Genomic DNA, 23,739 nt, shown 5'->3' on the forward strand with positions numbered 1-23,739 from the left:
CAGGCTCTGGCTCTGGGCTCAGCCTGGGAGCTGGCGACCCCCCCTCTAGGATCTCATCTTTGCCTCCCCTGCCCAGAGAGGGGGAGCTTGTCCAGGGGGCCATTTGCTGCTTCACGTGAGGAAGGAGAAGAAGGGCCCGTCCTCAGACTCTGCCTCTCTCTCCCTGTCTGCCCCCAGCCAGAGACCCCTCTGCCCTGCTTTGTTTCCGTGAGGGCCTGCGCCTTGACCCTGTCCTCCAGACCAGTGCCCAGCAGCTCTGCTCTCCTTTCCCCGGAGCCCCTCCCCAGGGTCAGGCCCAGGGCCATCTGAGGCTAGCTTGGAGCCAGGAGAACCCCTGGCCGAGCAAGGCCTGGGCCAAGGGCTTGCAGGGGGCGGGGGGCGCGTGGGCTCTGGCAGCTCCGTCCTGACGTCCCTCCTTCCCTCGCAGCCTCTTCGAGCACTACTGCTACTCCCGGGGCGGCATGCGCCACAGCTCCTACACCTGCATCTGCGGCAGGTAAGTGGGGGTGACGGAGGGAGAGGGCTGTGGGAAGGTGACCCCCCCACCCACCTCCCGGGCTTAGACACACCTGCTCCCTCCCATGCCCACTGCAGCGCCACAGAAGCAAAGTCCTTCTCCCCTCCTAAGGCTCCCGGCCCATGTGGGGCGCTTGCTGCCGTGCTCTCCCTCGCCACCCCGCGGGGGCACACAGCCAGCATGTCCCCCCACATGTGGCCCTTTGTGGCTGGGGCAGGAGGCTCCATGTGTGTCTGTATGTGTCAGCTGCATGAGGCTGAGTGTGCTTGGAGGCCATGGGATTCAAACGACCCGGAGAACAGGGCAGCCCGTGGCTGTGCACGGCTGTGTGCGTGTCACGGGTGTCACTGTGGGTGTGTCTTCGAGGGGCACATCTGGCTGGGGGTGGCCCCCTCCACTCCTGGGCACACCGGGCTCTCCTGGCCCGGGCCCAGGCCCCGGGTCAGAGGGTCTGGCCTCCGCCCAGCCAGGAAGGGGCTGCAGCTCTGCTGATGCGCACGTCCTCGGCGCATGAATAATACATACGAGCATCGCAGTCTTTGGAAATGTTCTTCTCTGGTGGATAGAGAGAAAAATCATTATTTCTACTTTTATGATTCCTGAGACTCCTGAACAGGGCCATAAATATTACACCCAGGTGGGTTTTTTTTTTCCTTTGGACAGACTTAGAAGTCCTTTTTTTCTTAAAGGCGTCGCTCATTAGGGAAGCAAGCTCAAGGAGAGGAGTGAGGCAGGCAGCACGGCGGCCCCTGACATGGTCCGGGCCCTTCCCCCTGGGCCTCCCCCCTGCCTCCACCAGGAAGGGAGGGTTCCCTGGGGTCCCTTCCCTGGGCTTCAGACCCTTGACCCCCCTGCCATTCCAACATCCCCAGCCCCAAGGGCACCTGCCCACACGGCGCTCGGCTGGGGGAGCCCTGCACGTGTCAGCACGGGAGCCACAAGCCATGAGGCTGGCCGCTGGCTGCAGGGCCCCACCTGCACCCCCCGCCCCCGGCCTCTCCTGGAGCGGGGTTGGTCCTGCTCATGGGCCAGGACCTGCTGGGGGAGGACGGGTGTTGACCTCCCCCTGTTCTCTGCAGTGGTGAGAATTCGGCAGTGCTGCACTACGGACACGCTGGGGCCCCCAACGACCGGACCATCCAGGATGGCGACATGTGGTGAGTGAGGCCAGCCCCGAGCCACCCCTGCCCTGGCTCTGCCTATGACCCGCGGGGCTGTGGTGGGGTGGGGTGGGGGGGGTCTCCGCCTCCACGAGGACTGACTGGGGGTTCCTCTTGGTCCCAGCCTGAGAGGGCTGAGCACTGGGACGCCCTGTCTGTTCTGGCCCAGACTTCTTTGCCAGGGCTGCCTGCCTGCACGGCGCCTTCTCTGCAAGTCCAGAGAAGCCCTGAGAGCGGGTGCGGGGGACTCTGTGCATGGCAGGGGGAGCATAGAGGGGTTGACACGCAGCCTCAGAGGGGGACTGAGCCAGCCACCGGCACTTGCCCCACACTCACCACACGCACATCTCCATTTCGGTACCAGGAGGGCGGGCCCCAGTCTGGAGCAGGGAGGACCCCTGGGGAGCTGCCCACCCTGGGAGTCCCGCCAGCCTCAGCCATCCAGAAATGGCCATGAGTTCACAAGGTCACAAGGGGCGCTTGACCTTCAAGACTGTTCACAGGGCTTTCCTGAGCACAACTTAGGTGCTCGGAGCACCTGCTTGAGCCCTGACCAAGCAGACATGGGCAGGATCTGTGGCCCCCAGCGCCGCCGACGGGCTCTTCCGTTGGCAGGATTTCAGTCCCACCCATGCGCCGCACCTCTCTGGGCAGCTGCCCCAGGCCTTGGCAGGGGTCTGTGGATGCCTTGCTGACTGGGACCAGCTCTCTTGGATTCACAGGCACTGGGCACTCCCCATTTCTCCTCTCCACCTCCCAGATGTCGGGCAGGGCCAGCCCAGGTGGCCACAGGACTACTCAGAGCCACCCACAAGGCCCCCTGTCTTGGCCGTCAGGCATCTTGCCGTGGTCATCAACACATGGGGAGGGAGACACTCACGGCCGGTCCCACTCAGTTCTTTGGGACTTGAAGCTCTGGGTTGCAGGGGCACTTGAGCAGGAGTCCCACCGGCCGGCACCCTGGCAGCATCAGGCCTCGCGTTGCGTTGTGGGTATCGCCCTGCTAGGCTCCGTCCCTGGCCAGAGGTACGGCGGCCAGAGCCTGGCCTTCTCCCACACGTGGAGCCCAGCCTTGCAGTGGTTTGGGGGAGCCTGTACACAGGAGGCCCTGGCCCACATCCACTCGGGGGTGTGAGCCGTGTTCTCGGCTGTCCCTGCTAACTATTTTCAGACATCTATCCAATTTCGGGGGTTCCGTCCCTGCCACAGGGCACACCGGGCTCCATGGCTGGCTGCAGGCTCTGCACTCACCCAGGGTCAGTAGCGGGATGGGCTGTTCTGGGACTGCTGTCGGCCAGAGCCCAGCTCAGCTTCCTGGGAGGAAACAAAGCCACCGAGTTCCCTCTCGGAGCCTCAGTTTACTTTTCTGTCAGTGGAGCCAGCACATGGCTCTCAGAACAGCAGGAAGGGGCTGAAGTAATATGTCAGAAAGGCAGGGATGAGCTCATATGCCCTTTCCCGGGGTCCTGGGCCAGCAGAGCAGGGGTGGGAGCATACACAGGTGGACACCTGAAGCGGCTGAACCCCTCCCAGGGTGGCTCAGGTCCTTCTTGGTACAGGGAACAAGGGGTGTGTGGAAACCCTGACGGGACTTCCCCAGTGCCTGGCCCCAGGGACATCTACCCTGTCCCCACCCAGGGACACCCCCTCCCCCGCCCTGCCCGCATGTAGGTGAGGTCACTGAGACACAGGGAGGGCCCAGGTACAGATCCAGAGGAATTTAGGGAGGGAGGTGGCTATCTTAAACTTGGCTCAGCTGGAGGCCAAGGCCAGAGAGGGGAGGGCTGTGCCCTCTGGACCATGGCTGAGCCATAGGTGGCCCCAAAGAGAGACCACCTGGCATCTCCACAGACTTTTGCGTCCTGGAGCTTTTCCTAGTGCCCTTTGTGCCGCTCATTCTGGCTGGGCCAGGAGTCCAGGATGTGGATCTCTAGTCCCCGGGCAGAAACAGCAACCTAGCCATACCAGAGAGGTTTAGCTGTCCTAGGGCCAGCTCTGGCCTCCTAGAGGGCCCTGTGGCAGTGCAATGTGGCCATGATTTTTCTCCTCTGTGAACTTGGCACACCCCAGAGGAAGTAGCTACTTCTCCACGCTCCTCTTTATCTGCCCCCACTACGGTCCTCACCCCCTGAGAGGCTGGTCACAGCTGTGTCCCGAGGCTGCCCGCTGCTGGGCTGGGGCTGGGCTGACCAGGGCGCAGCGCACCTCAGCTTTCCACGGGGCCCAGATGTGGCCCTGGCCTTCCTGGGGGCACAGCACCTACGTCTCCTGCTTGCAGCTAAGGTAGGAGTGATCCAGGAATCCCGTGGGTGTGAATGCCAAGTCCAAATGGGTGATTTTATTTTTCTAGTGCTAACTTTGAAATGTAGCCAGTAGAATAATTATGAGTTTATTATAGTCAATTTATTATGCAGCATTTAGAACAACATGTTTTGTTGATTACTGCCATTGCCAGATTGCTGGCAGCATTTATAATCCATTGTTTTATTGAAATTGATCTGCCGCGCCTACTGTGTTCGGTAAATAATAGATCACTCTGTTATCCCAACATAAAAGCCACGATACTTCATCATCAGGTATGAAACCAAAACAGAAGCGTAGTGTGGAGTTTTTCCTGGAGCTGAGTGTCTCCCAGAGCACCACTGTTCCAGGAGCCTGCCTGCTGGTAGGCCTTGGGTCACAGTCTCTTGAAGTCAGGTGAAAATGCCCCAGAGACATTTGAATGTCGAGGAAGGGGCTGCTTGGGGCCAGAGAGGGTCCGAGACAGTCCGGCGCTGCTGGAGAAGGTGGGGGTGGGGGCTGAGAGGCAGCCAGCCTTCTTGTCCCTCTGTCTCCGGTCCCAGACATGCCCCTAGCCCCCGACAGGGAGCCTCAGAGAACCCGGGCCGTGTGACCTGTGATGATGACCGCAGAGGGTCCCTAGTTCCTGCCCCTGCCCTCCCCCTCCCTGGCTGAGTGGCCGGTGCCCCGAGGCTCAGCTTCTCCATCCACACCCAGCCCTAGGAGCAGTCGGCGAGAGTAAGTGGTATTGAGTGGGGAGCCTGGCGCAGCGCGGCCTTGGCAGGTGGGAGTGGCAGTGGTGACCGTCCTCAGAGCCAGCAGGCTGGCCTTCTGCCTGTGCCCTGGGACTATGAGGCCCACCTTCCAGCAGCGGGTTCCATGACAGACTGGTGGGGAGAGGCTCCGCAGAGCCTGAGGCAGGTAGCTCTTGAGCTGTACTGTGTTTCCAGTGCCACGCTGTCCTCTGGGTGAGTGCGTGGTGGGGCGTGAGGCCAGCCCACCCTGCCATGCCCCTGTTCCTCCGGGACCAGCTCCTTCCCGGGAGCCCGGCCAAGGCTGCTGTCAGCCTCAGTCATGGCCTGGGAACAGGCCTTCTGGGTTAGGCAGGCTGGTTCTCCCTCCATGCCTGCCTTGTTGCCCGGGGCTGGGCAGCGAGGACTGCTTGGCCCACCATGCCTGCTCCAGGGACCCCTTCCCGTGTCTCTCTGCTGAATCAGCCCCACTTGCTCCGCATGAAGGACAGAGAGGGACCTAGACTTTGAAGTAGCTTCAGATCCCTGGGGGTCTCATACTCAGCTCCCTCAGAGCCATGAGGCCTCTTAGGGGGCCCCTTGGACCTTTTCCCCTGGCTCTCAGAGCCCTTTCACGGGTTCTCCAAGAACCTGTCTCCCAGCCACAGTCCTAGAGAAGCCATTAGTTGCTTTTTGTGCTGGCTTTTGAGGCAGTGGTAGACCTCGTCGGATGGGGCAGCAAGAGCCTGGAACTCCTGCCAACGCGTGCTCTTCACGTGCTCACCCAGAGGATGGTGGCTTCTGGCCCTGGACTCCCTTTCTGGGTGGGAGCCCGGGAAGACCCCTCCCCACCATATCAGCTCCAGCCAGGTGGCTGTGAGCATGGATGTTGTGAAGACAGATGTGGCACCCATGGGCTGCCCTGGCTTCGCACAGACAGCCCGGGCTTTGAAAACCAGAGTCCCCAAGGCAGATGGAAGTGCCAGGGGGCTGGTAGGCCACCCATGGCCACCAGGGAGCGCCACTGTCCACGTTCAAATCCACTGGGAAGCCAGGCACCCAGAGTCGGATCCTCCCTTGTGTTCCACTGGGTCTGAGGCTGGCCTTTGCAGTGCTCCCATGTCCCTGGGGACTCTCAGCAGCATCACCCCAGGGGCAGAGTCAGGAGGGGTCCAGGGTGTGCCTCCAGTGGGTTCTGATTGGGAGGACAGCTGGGACACCCCTCCTGCGCCACTGCTGCCTCCCACTCCCACCATCTGCTCAGGGAGTGGGGGAGTGGTTCCTGAGGTAGAATGCCCTGTGGTCATCCTCAGAACCTTCTGGAGCGCCTGTCTAAGGATGCCCAGGCCTGGGTTACCCAGCTGCAGGCAGGATGCGGCCGGTGGGTGGGAGCCGGCCGTCCCAGCGCTGGCCAGAAGAGGGCAGCGTTGTCCCAGGATGTGTGGGCAGGCCTCCTCCCTGCTGGAGGCTATGTCCTGCTGCCCCTGGGGCGTGGGGTGGGGGGCAGCCTGCCCAGTTAGCGGGAGACGCCTGTCCCAGCCCCATGCTATGTCCTCTCCCCATCTCCTCTCCTCTCCCGTCAGGGCTCGGGGGCCTCTATTTCTCCTTGCCCTGTTAACAGCCTGATGCCCTGTCTCGCTTGCCTTGCCCCGCTGACTGGCAGAAGAGTGGACACAGCGCACAGGGACCGCAGCCCTGCTTCTCTCTGCCTGGAGAAATATGGGCTTTCCTCCCAGGGAAGCCCCTGGAGACATCTGACCTGTTGCTGGCGTCAGTGGCCCCTGCTGGCCACATCACACCCCCAAAGCTGACCCATCCTTAGAGGAGGGGACAGGCCTATGAGGGGTCGTGGCCAATGCAGGCTCTTTCCCTAGCTGGCCACCCTTCCTGCCACCAGTGCCATTACCCCCGGCTCCTTCCTGCCCTTGTCTCATTCTCAGTTAGTTCCATAGGTTTGACATGGACTAGATGTTTAACTGCCTGGGGGGTGCCACCCTACCTCACCCATTCCGTCCCAGGCCACCATGCACCAGGCCTGCAGGCTGTGAGGGGTGGGCACCGCTCGCCCCAGGGCCCTAGCAGTTCCCTTGGTATCCCGCAGGCTGTGATGGGGCGGTCCTGCCTGTTCCCAGGAGCCACTTGCTCTGTCTTTCTGTCCCCTGCAGACCCAGGGAGGGGCCAGTCTGTGTCTAGGACCCACCCCACTCCCCCAAGCTGGTGGCAGGACTGGACTGAGGAGGGCTCCCCCCAGCTGGTGGCAGGGCCAAGGTGAGGGAGCCTCCAGGCCTCCCTTGTCCTGGAGCCTGATATCCTGGTTGACTTCAGAGAACAAGTGTCCTTTCCAGAGTCTGATCCCTGGTGCCAGGCCCAGCCCAGACCCCTGTCCCCTTGTTCTCAGAGGAACACTTGACTTTCACTCAGCAGCTCCATACCAAGGATTCAGTGATCTTAAACACATGCCCAGGCCTCAGGGTAAGAGAATATTCTCGGGGGCGCACAGACCCTGCTAGCCTGGACAGCCAGACCCGTGGCTGTAGCCCTCACTTTCCATCCCAGTGAAAAGCACCCTCACATTCGGGCTCCATCCCACGTGTGCAGGCGATGACCTACCAGACCAGAACCTGTCCCCACTCAGTGACTTCACCGCCCCCGGGTCGAAAAGCGCTGGTCCAGCCTGGGTGCTCACAGACATCACGGGACACTGCTGACCAAAAAAGTGAAACGAAGCATGTGCCGGGCTCGTGACACGACTCCAGCCCTCCCCGGCAGAGGCCACCGCCCTGATGCCCAGCCCTCGTCTGCCGTGCCGCAGGGGCACGAGCACTTGAGTGGACAGTCACTGTGTCATATACGGCCTTCCTGGGGACATGGCCCCACACAGGTGCTCCACTACTCCCCACGCCATCTGTAGAATGGGAAACACAGTTCTCCCCAGACACACAGGATGCCCCCAGCCCGAGCCTGTACCCCGGGCCTCATGGGCTCTGGGGCTCTGGGGGCTGGTCACTTGGGCAACTTTCCTGTTCGCCTGAGCCCCAGAGGAATAGCTGTCCCCAGGGCTGGGGTGGGGAACAGGGATGCCTAGAAGGTACTGGGGAGAGCTCTGCTTGATGAGTCAGCCCATGGCCTCCAAGAGATGGCTTCAGCCCCACCAGTCACCACGGGGCCTGGGCATCCCGCGGAAGGGCAGGCTGGGGGCGTAGGTGGGCCACATGCCTCGTCCGGAGGGGCTGTCAGCTGTAGGACATGAACGGGAAAGCGAGCAGCACGTCTTCCTCTCTCATGCTGAGGTCTGGAGGGAAGCAGGAGTTTCCTGCTTCTCAGAAATCCCCTGGAACGCAGGCTGGGGCGGCGGCGAGTGGAGGTCTGAAATGCTCCTGCCACGGCGGACAGGCCCAGCGCCAGGCTTGGGTGACAGGCGGACGGGGGTGAGGCTGCAGCTCGGAACAGTGAAGAGTCAGACTAGACACTGAACACCGAGAGCCTTGTACGTGCACAGCAGCGTTTCCCCAGGATGCTGCCCAAGCCTGCATCACTGGCCCGACCATCTCAGAGGCCTTCTGCTCCGGGGCCGGCCAGTCCCCACGGTGGGGCCTGGGGAGCTGAGTGGGGCTTGGAGAGGGCCGGGCTGAGCCAAGTGTGGCGGGCGGCCCGGGCATGAAGCTGCCCAGGAGGAGCCAAGGGCAGACAGAACCTCTCCTCCCGGCCAGAAATAGAACCAGATAAACACATGTGAGCAGAGGCACGCCAGCGTATTGCCTGGAGATGCATAACGGCTCCCAGATGTCTTAAATTATCACGTAGTGTCCCTCTGCCAAAGATGGTAGCAGCCAGGTGGGTGTCCCCAAGCAGCAGGGGAGGGGGATCCTGAGCGCTCAGGGGAGTCCAAGGATGACCCAATTCCCCACCGTTGCTTTGTGCTGGAGGACGAGTGAAGTGGGCACAGGGGAGCTGGAGGGAGATGATTTATGGAAGACACGGCTTTCGTCCCGGGATTCCGGAGGGCCTTGAATCTGAGTAACCTATGCGTGTAGGAACTCTGAGGGGGATTTTTTTTTTTTTTTTTTTTTTTTTTTTTTAAAGCAGAGAAAGATAGGGAACTGAGATCACGAAAATAGACTCCAGCCCCGTGCCCAAGCGGCGCTGGGCAGGATGGAACTGGCCGCCTGGGCGCTCACTTCCCTCTGCCACGAGCGGGCAGGCCTCACCCAACAAAGCCCAGCGGGGTCTTCTCGAGTCTGAAGAGTAAACCCGGGCTGGCCGAGGGGCCCCCGGCACCCCGTCCCACGTTCTCGCCGTGTTTTTGAGAAGCGTGTCCGGAGCACTGGGGCCCGAGTCTCGTCTGCCCCAGAGAAGCGTCTTGTCTCCACTGCTCTCCGTGACTCCAGACTTCAGCGTGCCTTGGGCTTCCTTGTTTCCTAAATAGTTGCAGTTCTGTTTTTCTCTGAGATCAGCACAGTCCAGCCGTCTGCCTCAGGGGTGCCGCTGCAGGTTGCCCCCTGGTGGGGTGGCCCCCACAAGTCTGTGTCGCCCCAGCCCCCAGCTCTGTCCTGTCTGCTCAGACCACTCTCAGACATTCTGAATCAACAAACCACAAACCAGGTTCCTTTGCTGCCTTGGGGTGGGGGAGCAAATGGGAATGCTCTACTCCCAGTGTGGAAGTGGGCCATGGCCCCATACAGATCCACTCCCCACACCTGCCTACACGCCGGCCCCGAGAGGACACGGTGGCCGTGGCGTCCCGTTCTTAGAGGGAGAAGTGCTGAGGCCCAGGGGGCCCAGTGCTGGAGTCAGGACAGGAGGGCCCGTCGCTGGGCTCTGAGCTGCTGACCCTCCTGACACAGGGCTTTGCCGGGCCGTGTTCAGAGCCTCACGCTCTCTGCAGGTTAGGGCTGAGATACGTGCTGCCCTCCTGGCCAGCTCTGGGGGGGCGAGAGTGCCCCCCACAGCAGTCAGTCTGCAGGCAGCTATTGGCCCCAACCTCCTGTTGTGTCTGGAGCCCCCCAGGCTTGTCCGTTCAAGGCCTCTCTGTCTTGTCTTCGGGTCACCCTCAGTGAGGTCTGAGTCCCCCCACAAGCCTGCCCCAGGCAGGGTCCCCTAGAGTCTGTGACTTTGACCCGGCCTGGAGTTCTCGTGGCGTACTGGTTGGGGCCCTCCCCCCACCCCCTTAGAATCACCTGAGGTGTTATCTAGTGCTTTTTGCTCTGTTGACACTGTTTATGGTGTTTTGCAACCGGAAAAAGAGAGGAGATTAAAAAGCGCTCATTCGGCAGGGGACTTTGGATTCCAGCAGAGTGTCTGGGCATTCAAGTTTTTCCTTTAAAACTCTGTCTCTTTGGAGTAGCGGGTGCTTCCCGTCAGGCCCTACTCCTACACAGGTGGGGGCCAGGACCCCCTATTCTGTCGTCCGGGTTAAGGGCCCCAAAGGCGGGCGCTCGGGCGGCCCCTGGGATGTTGGTGGAGCAGCTGGGCTCACCGCAAGGATTTGCTTTTGGGGGAGAGCACAGCCCTGCCCCGGGCTTAGGTTTGCCAGGATCTGTGCAGCTGCAGACGGAGGACAGAGCAGGGCATGGTGGCAGAGGGCAGCCCCACCCCTCAGCTCCACCCGACTCTGGTCATCTGGCGCTGGGGACGCAGCAGAATCCCGGGCCGGGGCTGGACCGCTGTCCCTCAGTTGGCTTTGTCTCCATTGGCGTCATGCTTGGCTGATGAAGGGGCCGAGGGTGCTGGAGGGCCCCCTCTGTATGCCTGCTGGCGAGCGGCCTGCTGAGATCTCGGGGGGACAGAGGGTGGGGCACTGCTCTGCCTCTACACCTCTCCTGCTCTCATTTGGGGTCCCATCAGCGTGGTGACCCAGCAGCCATTCACAGATCCTGTCGCATCCCAGCACACAGAGTGCAGGGGGAGGCTTCTTTCCTGCCCTTGGCCGCTGAGGATGCTGAGGCCCCGGCTCCTGGGCCTGTGCACACGGGCAGGCAGCAAAGGCGGCAGAGAGACCCACCCCACTCCCTTCTAGCGCCACCACACTGGGTGCTGTCACAGGGGGTCTGGCAGCCAGGTGCACTGTGCCACCCTCGTGACTTGGCAGCCTACCTCTGCTGGCTCTCAGACCCCGGCTTAGGGCCTCCTAGCCTTCCTCCTCTCCACCCCTGGGGATGCAGGGTTGCCCTGTGGGACATGAGGACTGCCACGGGCCTGACCTCTGGCTGTGGTAGAGCACATCTGGCCCATCCCAGCAGGGAGAAGGACACCGCCCTCTGCTCAGGGGGCCCTTGGTGCTGGAACAGAGCCATTGGCGGAGTTTTCACTCACACCCTGGGGTCCAGGAGAGCTGGGTGGTGTGGCTTGGCCCACCTTGGCCCCCGGTTGGGTGCCTCCATCCCAAGGCCCCTGCCCAGCTCCCTTGAGCAGTGCTGGGGCCGGGAAGTCCCAGGAGGGTCTGTGGGAATGCTCAGGTGGAGGCCAGGTGGTGAGTCAGGGCCTGGGGACATCTCGGCCCCTCCCCTATTCTCCAAGTGAGGTCCCATCTCTGGGCATCCAGATGGTGGCCAGCAGAGGCTGGGGAGGACAGGGGAGTGTGCGCGTCCATTCGGGCTTCCCTGCTCTGCAGTCAGAGGTCTCCTGAGCGAGCATCATGAGGACACAGCAGCAGGGGGAGGCCCTGTACTGCTGGTGCACCAGCGATGTGGTAAGGTGGCTGGGGCTCAGCACCCTGACACCCCCGGGGCCCAGTAGGCTGCCCCTGAGTCCTGTGGGCAAGGGTCTGGGGCAGGGAGCTTCCCAGCCTCACAGCCTCCTCTCCCCACAGCCTGTTCGACATGGGTGGAGAGTATTACTGTTTCTCCTCTGACATCACATGCTCCTTCCCGGCCAACGGCAAGTTCACCGCAGACCAGAAGGCTATCTATGAGGCGGTGCTGCGGAGCTGCCGAGCCGTCATGAGCGCCATGAAGCCAGGTGAGGACGCTGGTGGCCATGGGGCAGGCCCTCCACAGCCTGAATCCGTCCCCCTTCACGGGCTAAACCGGCTGAGACGCCCCGTGGTGTCTGAGCCCCAGGAGCAGCGCTGGGAAAGGGGTTGACCACCAAGGAGGGACAAGGCTGGGAATTGGGGAGCTTGGCCCAAAGTCACACTGCACCCCATTGGACACCCTCCGCCAGCAAGAACCCCTGCAAGGAGGGGCCCCTGGGGTGTCAGCATGTCCCCTCTCCTGTCCCAGAGCAGGGTCCCCTCCAGGGAGAGCTTGACCGGCAGATGCCAACACCGGCGTTTGGCTGGGTGTTGGGGCGCCTGTTTTTTCGGACTGCCTCTGGTCTTGCGGCGCTCGGGGAATGGTGGGTGGCTGCCGCAGGGCCCTCTGGGGGCCTGGCCATGACATCCTCAAAGGCTTGGATCCGAGCTTGTTCTGAAATCAGAGAGACCGTGCAGTCAGCCCGGCATCCCTTCATAGAGCCCTTCCTTAGGAAAGGAAGGTCCCCAGACTGTGGCCTCTTGACCCTGGGGGTTGTGTGTTGGCTAAAGAACCCCGGGGCCCCCAGGCCAGGTGTTGGGAGGACTCACAGCCTCAGTCAGGAGGCCGGGTTTGAGAGGGTGTCAGTTTGAGAGGCACCCTGAGCAGCCTTTCCAGATGGCCCCCGTTTGGCCACTGGGCCCCCAGCAGAGGCCAGGGAGCCGTGGAGCGATACTGGTGGACCCAGGCCCTCCCGGCACCCTCACTGGTTGAGGCAGAACTTGGCAGTCAGGGAAGTCCCAGGCTGGGGAACTCGGCCCCCAAGGGAAGACAAGAATGGAAAACCTGCAAGTTAAGCCCCTGCTGGGGTGACAAGGTGACAGGACTTGTGTGGTTTGGTGGCTGCAGAAGGAAAGGGGATCTTGTGTTCATCACTTGTTTAAGAAGCCTAGTCAGCCTGGGAGCGCAAACACAGGGAACCTTCCAGACGCTTGCTGCATGGAGGCAGAAGAGCATGGGATGGGGTGGCCGGTTCCCCTGTGGGGGAGGTGCAGGAAGGGCGCTGGAAGGAATGGGCTGCCCCCCTCACCGGCGACGGGCAGGGGGAGGGGGGCCTGACCTTTAAACCTGGGAAGCATCCCCTGTTCCCAATGAAGTCCTGCCCGGAGACACCGTCTCCAGTCACCCGGGGGCCGTGACCCTCCCTGCTCTCCTCACTCTCTCTATGCCACTAGCCCAGTGCCGTGGGGGGGGGGGGGGGCACCCAAGTGTCTCCCTCCACCCCGTGGCCGGCAGCAGGAGCAGTTGTGAATTTAGATGTTCTGGAGTCCAGGCCAAGGGCTGGAAGGCCTGGCGCCCCCGCCCTCTGAGGTCGGAGCCAGGATCTGCTGTCTGTGAGCCCGTGAGGGGCCCTGTGGCCCGACCCCCCACGCTGGGTCCCTCGAGGAGGTGGTGGGGTGGGCTGCAGCTCAGTGAGGGAACGCTGGCGGGCGACCAGGTCCACACTCGAGAGCCAGGCAGGCAGAGTCAGGCCAACGGGTGCCTGGTGCTGGGGAGGGAAGGGCAAGCGTTGGAGGGATGGCAGGCGGAGCTTCGGAAAGGAGATCTCTTTGTTCAGCTCGGAGCTCCAGGGTTCGGGCCCCTGGCCCTGCTTAGCCTCTGCCCGGGGCTGAGACAGGGGTGAGGGCCCAGGCTGGCCTACCCGCACCTGCCCACACACCCACAGGAAAGTCTGCTGGGACATGGGTAGCACTTCCCCAGCCGCTGTCCTGGCCAACTGACAGGGCCGCCCCGATCCTGCCCAGAGAGTGGCCAGCTCACAGGCTAGTCCACAGGGCCCCGGTTGCCTGAGAAGGGCCTGGGCTCTGACCCCACACTCCCCCGGGCACCTTGGTCCCATGAGACTGCCTGGCCAGGTCACTCTCGGGGCAGGCAGAAGGCCTCAGGCCGGGCCAGGCTGGGCTCAGCTGAGCCCGTCTCCACACACCGCATGAGGGGGGGACTCCCCCAGCACACAGTGGGGTACAGGCCGGGCCTGTACTGGGGCCTGTACTAGCTTCCTCTCCTACCAGGGCTGGGGATTGTGACGCGCTGACCACCCCACTGGCAGTTCCCCATGGCTGACCCTGTTGGGTCCCATGTGGCACCGGTCAAGCAGGGCTGCTCCAATGGGGTCAGGTCACCTCCCCAGAGCTGCAAGGAGGCCGTGGTCAGGTCAGCCCCATGTCCTGTGCTAGCGGAAATGCCCCTGGTTTGTGGGTTCAGCTGCTGGGCCAAGACACACACACACAGAGACTACACGACTGCTTCCGGCGGCCTCGCAAGGAGCAGTGAGTGGACAGCCAGGGTGCAGCTAGTGCCCAGAGGAGCCGCACAGCATGACTGCAGCACACACGGAACCTGGGATCGGGGGGCAGGAGGGCGCTCCTCCCTGTCCCCCAGACAGCCAGGGAAGGGCGGCTGAGCTCACGGAGAGGGGCTGCACAGGGTTTGAGGGCACGGCACCCGGAGAACACCACCGCCACGCCTGCCCGCCCCGCAGGAGGAGCCTCGTGCTGCCTTCTGGAATCGAGCTCTCCCTGGGTTCTGTGTCAGGCCCGGTGGCCCACCTGAGACAGACCAGTGTGTGTGCCACGGGGACCACTCAGCCCCTGCAAGGGAGGCCTGGGTGATCCCAGCAGGAGCACCTCAGAGAGGGGTATCTGTGGGCCGCTGTGGGGCCATTCTGTAGCCTCTGTGCCTCCCGCCACCACGGAGCAATGAGGACAACTGAAGTCCCCAGGCCCCCCGCATCCTTGTCTCCCACTTGCCAGACGCTCCTCTCTCTCTGGGCTCACCTGCCCACCCTGGCCTCCTGCGCTTAGGCCACAGGCCCCCCCAAGCCCCACACCTGACCCCTTTCCCCCCCACCGGGGCCCTGCAGAGGCCCTGGGCTCAGGGCCCCACTGCTCCTGGGCTGTGAAAGTGGTGGGGGAGTCTGTCTATGCAAATAAGCCCCCCATCGCTCCCTCACTCCAATGAGCAGGTGTGCACAGCTCCCCCCTCTCCCTGCTCTGCAGCGGTTAGGGTCCCGGTCACCTGCATGGAGGGGAGGTGCAGCCAATGTGAGGAGAGAAGGAGGTGTCCCTGTGGCCCGGCACATGTCTGCCATGGCCTGTGGTGGGGGTGCCTCTGCCAGCTTTGCCTCCCGACGGGCTGGAGTGGCCGCACTCTCCTGGGGCCTCTCCTTAGAGGTGGCGACACATGCAGGGGTGCGGTAGACGGAGGTGCGGGGACAGCGCCACGTGGGCTTCCTCTGTGGCAGGAGTCAGGGCAGGGAGGGCTGACTGGTGAGGGCCTCCATGTGGCCCTGCCGCCCTGAGAGCCCCCTGCTGGCTGTAGGGTGGTGGGCAAGTTCCAACCCTCCCTGGCCTTTACTCCTTGGGGCTCTTTGCGGCGGGAGGGGTGGGGGGTGTGGCACACAGGCTTTAGGAGCGGCCACGCTCCGCTTAGCACGGAGGCGCCTCAGTACGGAGCGCACACTGTCCCCTGCCCTTCCTGCAGGGTGAATGGGTCCCTGGAGGTCCTGGCAGCAGATGGGTCTGGGGGGGTTGGTGGCTGGAAGCCCTCAGCCCCGCGCCAGCTTGGCCTACCAGACAGCTCCCTGCAGCCCATGGGCCTGCCCTGGGACCCGGCCCCGCGCCTTGCTTGCAGCACCCCCAGAGCCTGGCGCACACAGGGTCTCCTGAGGGCCGTTGTCTTTGGATGAAGTGAGCTCTTTGTCTAGATTGTGAGGCTTCAGCTCTGCGGGCCTTCCTGGCTGAGCTCGGGCCTGAGCCCGAGTCTGCCGCATTCTGGGCAGGAGGCCTCAGCCACCAAGGCTTCAAGGAGCCAGCCTGGGCCTGGGCCTGGGACCCGTCGGGTGAAGGTGTCGCCTGAGGGGCATCAGGGGCATAGAAGACCAGCTATGACCTGGGGCTGTTCTGGGCACACACTGGGGCCTGGGCACCAGGGCTCTGGCCCCTCGGAGCCCACAGCCAGATAGAGGGTGGGAGGCACAAACCCAGCTGCTGGCACCCTGGGGTCTGAGTGCGCAGAGGGGCAGGGGCACACAGATCCTGGGCAGGTGAGGTGACAGCACCGGCTGCAGCCAGGGTTCCTCCTCAGGCCTCCATTGGTCAGGCACAGAGCAGTACCTCCACCTCAAGGAGAGGGTCCCTCCTCTCAGCGCGCAGGCTTCGACCAGGCCACAGCAGGGCCTATATGCCGTCCTCTGGCAGGAAGAGCTCTGACAGCACAGGAAGGGGCAGTCAGGGAGGGCTTCCTAGAGAAAGCCTGAACAGAGGCCCACAAGAAGAATGGGAGTGAGCATGGGCAGGGAGGGGCTTTGGCGTGGTGGTCCCAGCTAAGGGGTCATTAGGTGGAAGGCACAGGGCAGTGCCAGCACCACCGGGGCTGGGGGCGCAGGGGCGGGTGAGAGGGAGGCCAGGCTGAGGAGCTTGGGGTTCTGTGCACAGGGCAGGGCTCAGCTTCGTGCAGAATGCAGGGGGAACGAGGCATTGCAGGAAAGCAGCAGGAGGCCCACAGGGGTCAGGAGTCAGATTCAGGAGATGTCCAGGGCAAAGGCAACAAGCTTCGGTGCTTGCTGGAGGCAGGAGGGCGGGCAGGGCTGGTGACACCCAGTCTGCAGTGTGCTCCCCAGTGTGGCATCCATCCCCAGTACGAGCGGCCTGAGGGGCCCACCGGGCCTTCCGGCTGGCTGGCCACGTGGGTCCCGAGGTGCCTGCTGGTTGCTGACGGAGGGCTCAGGGCAGGGGGCGGGGGGCGGCACATCCACTCCTCCAGCCTAGCCCAAGGACAGCAACCTTCACACACTTCAGGGCCTCTGCCCTGGCCCAGGGTGTCGTAACCAGCATCCGGGCCAGACGCTGGGGCCAAGTTGCTGGAGGTTGAATCACTGTCACAACCCTAACCACACACAGGCAGCAGCCCCCTGCCAGCCACGAGCGCGTGTGCAAGACCGGCCCCAAGGAGCGCAGGCCAGGAGGACGGGAGGCGCCGTGGGGACCGCCTGGGGCCCTCACGTCCGGCCCCAGGAGGACAGGAGAGGAGCCGAGCTGCCGGCACGGAGTGTGATTTATACCTGACTCCCCGCTCTGCCGAGGCCACAGCCCACTTGGAAGTCGGCCGGGCTCAGCATCAGGCCACTTCCTGGGGCTCCCCTCTAGCCACCCAAAAAGGCCCCCGCCCAAGAGAAGCGGAGTTGCTGTGGAGCCAGGGTGTCAGCCGCTGCCAGGGATGCCCTTCCTCCGCCCCAGGGGCCAGGCCAGCCAGGAGCGAGTCTGCAGAACTGCCCGGGGCGCTTTTCGGCCTAGAGCCCCTGAGACAGGAGCAGAACTTCAGGACGAGTCTGCTGTATTCTCCCTTGAACCAGCGTTTGCTAGGCCAGGCCTGGGGTGCCCAGGGGAGGCAGCAGCCCTCTGGTCCAGAGACAAGAGAAGCAAGCTGGCAGGCCTGGCTGGGGGACAGGGTGCAGGGAGGGAGTGCTGGCCGAGCCCCAGGGGCTGAGTCGCAGGCAGGGGGCTGACTCAGGCCTCCGTGTGCTTCTGTGACAGGTGGCCTGGCCTGGGAACGGCAAGGTAGACCCGGTCGGCCTGGGAGGAGCGAGGACACGAGGCTCGGGCTGGTGCCCCAGGAGCACGGCCAACATCAAGGGTTGAACCGGCATCTGGGTGGGCCAGTGACAGTCTCAGGAGGCTACTGACCCCTGGTACAGGCCAGAGCCTCTGCAGCTGGCTTTCTAGGGCCAGCATCGCAGTTCTTTTTGACAAAGAGAGGCATCTGAGGCTCAGGGAGGTGGGCGAGCTGCTGAGCAGGGATCCAGTGCCCAGCTTTCCATTTGAGGATGCCCAACCGTCCCAGAGCCTCGCACCTGGCTCTGCCTCCAGGGCTTAGAACCTCCACTATGCGTGCGGGTAAAGCCAGAGCCCGGGATGCCACCTCCTCCATGGCACCCTGTGGCCCTTGGCAGGTACAACAGAACAGCACTCAGGAGCTGGTCTCCAAGGAAGCTCTTTCTAGAGATGGGTTTTCTCCTCTCGGCCTCCCTGTGCCTGTGGCCAGGAGCTGGCCACTGCCCCAGGAGTGGGCCTCCTGCTCAGATCCTGGGGAGGCTGGGTCAGCTCTGTGCCTCTGTCCAGCCCAAGACCCCAACTGTGGGGCCTCTGGCCTGGTGTGGAAGGGGCCCACCTGGAGGCCTGGAACCCAGTGCATGTCTGAGGGGCCATGCCCCATGTCCCTAAGTGGGCTCTCATCTCTCTCTCCCCCTGGATAGAGCCCTTGGGCTACCCCCTGCCAGCCACAGAGTTTCAGAGTCCTGAGCCCAGCCCTGCCGGCCCAGCCCTTGCCAGCACAGGGCCCAGCCAGGCCCCCGATGGTGTGGAATGCCAGGGTGCTCCTCGGCAGCAGCCGTCATCCGTCATAGGCGTGTGGAGGGTGTGGACGGCAGGGCGTCGTGGGGATGCCTCCTGGGAGCCAGGCTCGCCCCCCACGTGGAGGGGGCCACGAGGGCCAGCCCTGGCCTTTCTGGCTGGAGCACTGCACAGGGGTGTGTGCCCTCACCTTGTCTGCCTGGCACACTGGCCTCAGCCGGCATGTGGCTGCCCCAAACTCAGCCCGGCGGGGTGGGGCATGGAGCTTCACTGGCCTCCATCCTTGTGGGGTGCTTATGCTGAGTGCCCAGTGCCTCAGAGTGAGGCTGGAGGTGGGGACTCTGCAGCCCCACGGGCAGGGCCATCGTGCCCTGGCAACAGCTGAGGCTCTTTGCGGCAGCTGTCTTAGAGCCCTGGGCAGAGCCCCTGGAGCTTGCTTACCCCAAAACTCGGTGCCTGGGGATGTGCTCTCCACGGTGACCTTTGCCTCAGAAACATGGGACAAAGATGAGTTTGATCAGGAGTCTGGGGCCTGGGTGTCTCGGCTGCCACGGAGATGGTCCACCCCTGCTCGTAGCGGGCAGGGCCACAGACCCCTGCCAGCCAGGCCGTGCCCGCTGCACCTTCACCCCGGAAACCTTTTTTCCCCACAGTGGCTCCAGGTGTGAATCAGCCCCACTTTGGGGTGTGCAGGGATGCCCCCCCCATAGCCTGACGCTCTGAGCTTGGTGTGGGGCTCTCTGAGGCTGCCCCCCATTTGCTGGGGACAGATGCTTTTGTCCTGCGGCTGCTCAGGGATCTTCCTGGGCTCCCTGGTCCCAGAAGCCCTCACTGGCCAACGGCAGACGTGATGTGGGCTGGGGATTAGACCTAAGCTGGGCATCTGGCCGTGGGCAACAGGAGCCTACCCCTGAAGGTGCGATGGAGAGAGAGGAAGGTCTTGAGACCCCCAGTTACTGCAGGGAAAGCCCTGCAGGGAAAGCCCTGCCTTAGAGCTGGCCCGGGCACGGCACCTGCGCCACCCACTTCCAGCCCTCCCGCCTCAGCTTGCCTGGGGGCTTCGTGGGTCCCTCGGGGAGCCTCGGCCAGGCGGCCAGGCTCCACAGCTCATCATAGCCTCCTTTGGAACCACAGGGGTCTGGTGGCCTGACATGCACCGCCTGGCCGACCGCATCCACCTGGAGGAGCTGGCGCGCATCGGCCTCCTGAGCGGCAGCATTGACGCTATGGTCCAGGCCCACCTGGGAGCCGTGTTCATGCCTCACGGGCTCGGCCACTTCCTGGGCATTGATGTGCACGATGTGGGAGGCTACCCCGAGGTAAGTGTGGACACGTGAGTGTGAGTGGCCCTCCCCAGGGCTCTGGGAGCCAGCTGGGGTGGAGTAAGACAGGTCAGAGAAAGAGAAATGGGGTCCCTGAGCACCCCCTGCCCCTCCTCTCCCTGCACCCATTGCTTTGTGCTGGCCCTGGGCTGCTGTGGGCACCAGCGGGGGTGGGGCTGAGGGGCGTTCCCCAAAGTGTGCCAGCATGCTGCCTCTGGTGGCCCCCGCCTCAGGGCCTGGTGGCAGATATGTGTGCTCTGCCTGGTGAGCCCCGGGCTATGCACAGGGTGGGGAGCCCCTCCCCTACGGGGAGGTAGATCTTTGGTTCCCACAGAGCAGTGGGAACCCCAGAGCTGAGTCTTCGTGATACCGCAGCCATCGTGTCCTGCCTTTGGCTTCACACAGGCCAGGGCGGTGAGGCACTGCTATGAGGCGGCTGACCCAGGTCCCTCCTGGGACAAGCAGAGCCCAGCGCCCCTCATGGGCCTGGCAGCAGCCCCAGCCCAGCACGGCCCCATGGCCTCCTGGTCTGCAGGCCCTCCAGGCCCCCTTAGCAGGGGAGGGAGGCTTCTGTGGGCATTTCCAGACAAGGCTTTCCCCTCCCCTTCCTACCCGCTGATTCTTGAAAGGACCACCCAGAGGGTGCTTTCAGCCAGCCTTGGGGAGGCCCTGCCCGGCAGGTGGCTGCAGCCTTTCCGGGCCCTGGGTGGGTGGGGGTGAGCCCGGCCCTGCCTCCTGGCCCGGAGCCCAAGGTGCAGGGGGCTGATTATGCAATCGGTGCACGCCCTGGGGCCCACCAGCCGGTTAGCCAAGACTAGGCCGGGCCTGTTGGCTGCAGGGTATTTTGAAAGCACGAAGGATGATTTTGGGGGGGGGAAATTGCTCAAGAGAAGCATTATTATTCAATTATTTTTTTCCTCAAGTGTAAACAGTTAAATTTGGAGAAACAAAATCAGTTTTAATTTCCTAATTTCTATCCATCACATTGTGTACAGGGAGCCAAGAGCAGGGCCTTCCAGACATTGTTAACTGAGATTCGTTATTCATTAGTCGCCAGAGCGCTTTTTTTCCACCAGAGAAAATTGGCAGCAAACTGTTTTATCTTTTCCAGTAAGCAGCCCTTTGTGCTCGCAGAGTCTATTCTTTTGACAGATAAACATTGTAGAAAAAATATGGCTTTTCCTATAAAAGTCATTTATTTCAGGCCTTCAGACACATCTGGGTCTCCTCCGCCCTGTAAAGGCAGAGGCCCCGTCCGGCCCGCTGCCCTGGCGGAAGCTGGTGTGGACGCGGCACGGGCAGGCGCCCCCAACTGCCGCCAGGGCTTAGGGCCTGGAGCTGGAGGAAAGGGAGCTCGGCCTCTCCCCTTGGGGGGAGCTGCTCTCCACAGCGCAGCCCCCGACACTTTGCCAGGGCCTGCTCCGGTGGCCTCCTTGGCAGGAAACTCCTGGGAGCTAATGCTCTGAAGGGATAAGGGTTGGTGGGCTGTGGCAGGGGCCCCTCCTTCTCTCCCCTCACCCACCATTGGAGGGCTGGTCCTGAAATTTCCAGAGGACTTGTTTCTGTCCAAGCCTGAGCAGACTGCCCTCCCCTGGGCACGCCCACAGAGTGGCCCGGCCGGTGCCCACAGTGGCTAAGGGGGAGCGGGGAGACCTGAGCCTACCGGTTTGCCGACTCTGCTGGGCCCCCAGCTCTGATGACCTTGGGACGGAGGGAAAGGGACAGGCACAGACTTGAGATGGCCGAAGGCCGCTGGCCGGCCCCACAGCATCTCCCCTCTGAGCCCAGGGATGCATCTCCGGTCTCGCCCCTGTGGGCAGAAATTGTCACGGGATCGGGTGCTACTCCACACAGGCATCTGTGCCCAAAGCAGGAGGCATCAGGGGTCACGGTGCCTTGGTGTCCCCTCCTCTCCTCTGCCCCAGCCCAGCTCACGCCAGGTCACAGTGGTTGTGCACGAGTTCCCCTGCATGTCCCGCCATCCCCACCCTCACGGAATCCCGGTCACAGGCTTCCCTGCTGTGCCCAGCTGCGGAGGCCGAGCCAGCCTGTTTCTGGTTACCTTACATGAACCACTAATTGAAGTCTGATGTTCTTGGCCCCCAAACAGTCAGAAATGACAGCTCTGTCTCCAGCAGCTGGGCTTCCAGGGGGGAGCTGCGAGTGGGGCAGGGCAGGCTCCCAGCCCGACCAGGAAGGCTACTTGCTGCTCACTAGCTCAGGGGCCTGGGCTGGGGGCCGGTTCGGAGCCTCATCAGAGCCTCAGCCCCGGGGCCACGCACACAGGCTCCACATGCATCCGTGCATGTCCACAACCGCTGGCGCTGGCAGGCCCGCCCTGGAGAGCACCTGTCCCTCCTCCTGGAAGGCCCCACGGAAAACCTGGGTCTCAGCCTGGAGGAGTGGGACCCAGCACTCCTAGGGCTGGTTTCCACTCAAGCTGCCTGGAAGAAATGATACAGCATGGGAAGTGTCAAAGCTTCCTTAAGAGCTTTTTGGTTCTGCCGTCCATCTAGCGGGGAAGGGGCTTGGCTGGGGATGGGGCCTGGGGGAGGCCGGCCAACTCGGGCAGCTTGCCCTGGGTCTGTGCACGTGGGGGTCCGTGGGGCTCCGCGGGGCTCCGCAGTCATGCTGGGGGTAACAAGAGGCAGGAACCGGCCAAGCCCAGAGGTATCTGCGAGAGGGGAGGGTCTCCGCAGCCCCCGGGGCCAGCGCTCCTGGATGCAGGGAGGGCTCCCCTGGCCGGCCTGTGGCCATCCAACTGCCGCCGAGGCATGCAGCCCTCCGTCCACGCTGCGGTGCTCTGAGCCCTTCCTCTCCCCACAGGGTGTGGAGCGCATCGATGAGCCTGGCCTGCGGAGCCTGCGCACCACACGGCACCTGGAGCCCGGCATGGTGCTCACCGTGGAGCCAGGCATTTACTTCATCGACCACCTCCTGGATGAGGCCCTGGCCGACCCGGCCCGCGCCTGCTTCTTCAACCGCGAGGTCCTGCAGCGCTTCCGGGGATTCGGCGGGGTGAGTGCCCACAGGCCCCGCATCCCGGCTCCCAGGACACCCGCACGCTGCAGTGCGTCACCCCATGGTCTCGAGACAAGAGCTCTGGTGGGAGGGCGGACACTTCACTTCCCCTCTTGAGAAGGATCCAGCCTGTGCCTTCCCGTGGTCTGTCAACAAGACAGATGCAGATTCTACAACCCGCCCCGCCCACCGGGCAAACAGATGGCCCTGGAGGAGGAGCCTGCTTCTCAGCGGCCTCCTGCAGCAGCCTAGAGGCCAGCCCCTTCCATCCTGGGCAGGACAGGCTGCTCCTCAGAAGGGACGCCTCTAACCAGCGGCTGGTCTGACCCTCTAATCTAGTGTGTGAGGCCAGAGCTCAGAAGGAATGAGAGTGTCTGTTGTTCTTTTTTTTTTTTTTTCCAGAGTTTTTAGATGTTTCTGAGTAGGGGCAGGGTCAGAGTAGGGGAGAGACTCTCAAGCAGACTTCCTGTTGAGCGCAGAGCCCGACACAGGGCTCAATCCCAGGGCCCATGAGATCATGACCTGAGCCGAAATCCAAGAGTCAGGCACTCAACCCACTGAGCCCCCCAGGCGCCCCTGTGAGTGTCTGTCATTGTGACACAGGTCCGGATCGAGGAGGATGTCGTGGTGACCGCCAGCGGCATGGAACTGCTGACCTGTGTGCCCCGCACGGTGGAGGAGATTGAAGCATGCATGGCAGGCAGGGACAAGGCCTTCACTCCCTTCTCTGGCCCCAAGTAGAGCCAGCTGGGAGTGCCCAGTGGGACCAGGGACCCAGCCTGCCACCTGTCTTCACAACTGGCCCTCGAGTGGCGAGAGAGGGGTGCTCAGAAATCCCATGGCTGCGTCCGTGTTTGAGCGTTCTGTTTCCTTGGGGGAGTGGGACTCTTTCTTAATGCTCTGCAAGATCACACTTTGCTGGAATGACGGTGGCTTTTAAAGTGCTAATGGAAAAGAATTCTGCTCTTCAGCAGCAACTAAGATGTATCTTACTGTCATTTGTATTCTTCTGCTCAGGGAAGATTCATTTCCAGTGTTTTCTCTCAAAAATCAAATGCACAGAGTAGAATCTGCAATAAAAACTTTCCAAAAATGGTCCTTTGTACACAACTTCCTCTCTGTTCTTTCTCGCCTGGCAGCAGAGCCTGGCATGCGCGGACCTAGAAGCTGCTGGGACCCAGGGCTGGCACGACCCTACACGGTGAACCTGTGGAGGAAGAAGCCTTTTCCACGTGGCTACTGCCAGAAAGCTCGATTTCGGAAGGGGGCAGAATTTTTTGTGACACTTAAGACACAGTTCTGTAAAACCTGAGACTTGCAGGGATGCCTTGTCCTTGGTGCCCTTTCC

The 23,739-nt window shown here is 62.8% G+C and overlaps 1 protein-coding gene across 1 annotated transcript in view; it reads left to right on the forward strand.

Moving 5' to 3' along the window:
* Positions 1 to 23,486, forward strand: part of PEPD (peptidase D) — a 109,390-nt gene extending 85,904 nt beyond the window's left edge. The window contains exons 10-15 of the mRNA XM_032323461.1: positions 428 to 496; positions 1,597 to 1,674; positions 11,497 to 11,645; positions 19,183 to 19,367; positions 22,197 to 22,388; positions 22,995 to 23,486. Of these exons, the coding sequence (XP_032179352.1) occupies positions 428 to 496; positions 1,597 to 1,674; positions 11,497 to 11,645; positions 19,183 to 19,367; positions 22,197 to 22,388; positions 22,995 to 23,132 (811 nt within the window). The 3' untranslated portion in view covers positions 23,133 to 23,486. The remainder of the gene's footprint in view (positions 1 to 427; positions 497 to 1,596; positions 1,675 to 11,496; positions 11,646 to 19,182; positions 19,368 to 22,196; positions 22,389 to 22,994) is intronic.
* The last annotated feature ends 253 nt before the right edge of the window (positions 23,487 to 23,739 follow it).

Source organism: Mustela erminea, chromosome 19, assembly GCF_009829155.1.
Source record: "Mustela erminea isolate mMusErm1 chromosome 19, mMusErm1.Pri, whole genome shotgun sequence".
NCBI classification, from domain to species: Eukaryota; Metazoa; Chordata; class Mammalia; order Carnivora; family Mustelidae; genus Mustela; species Mustela erminea.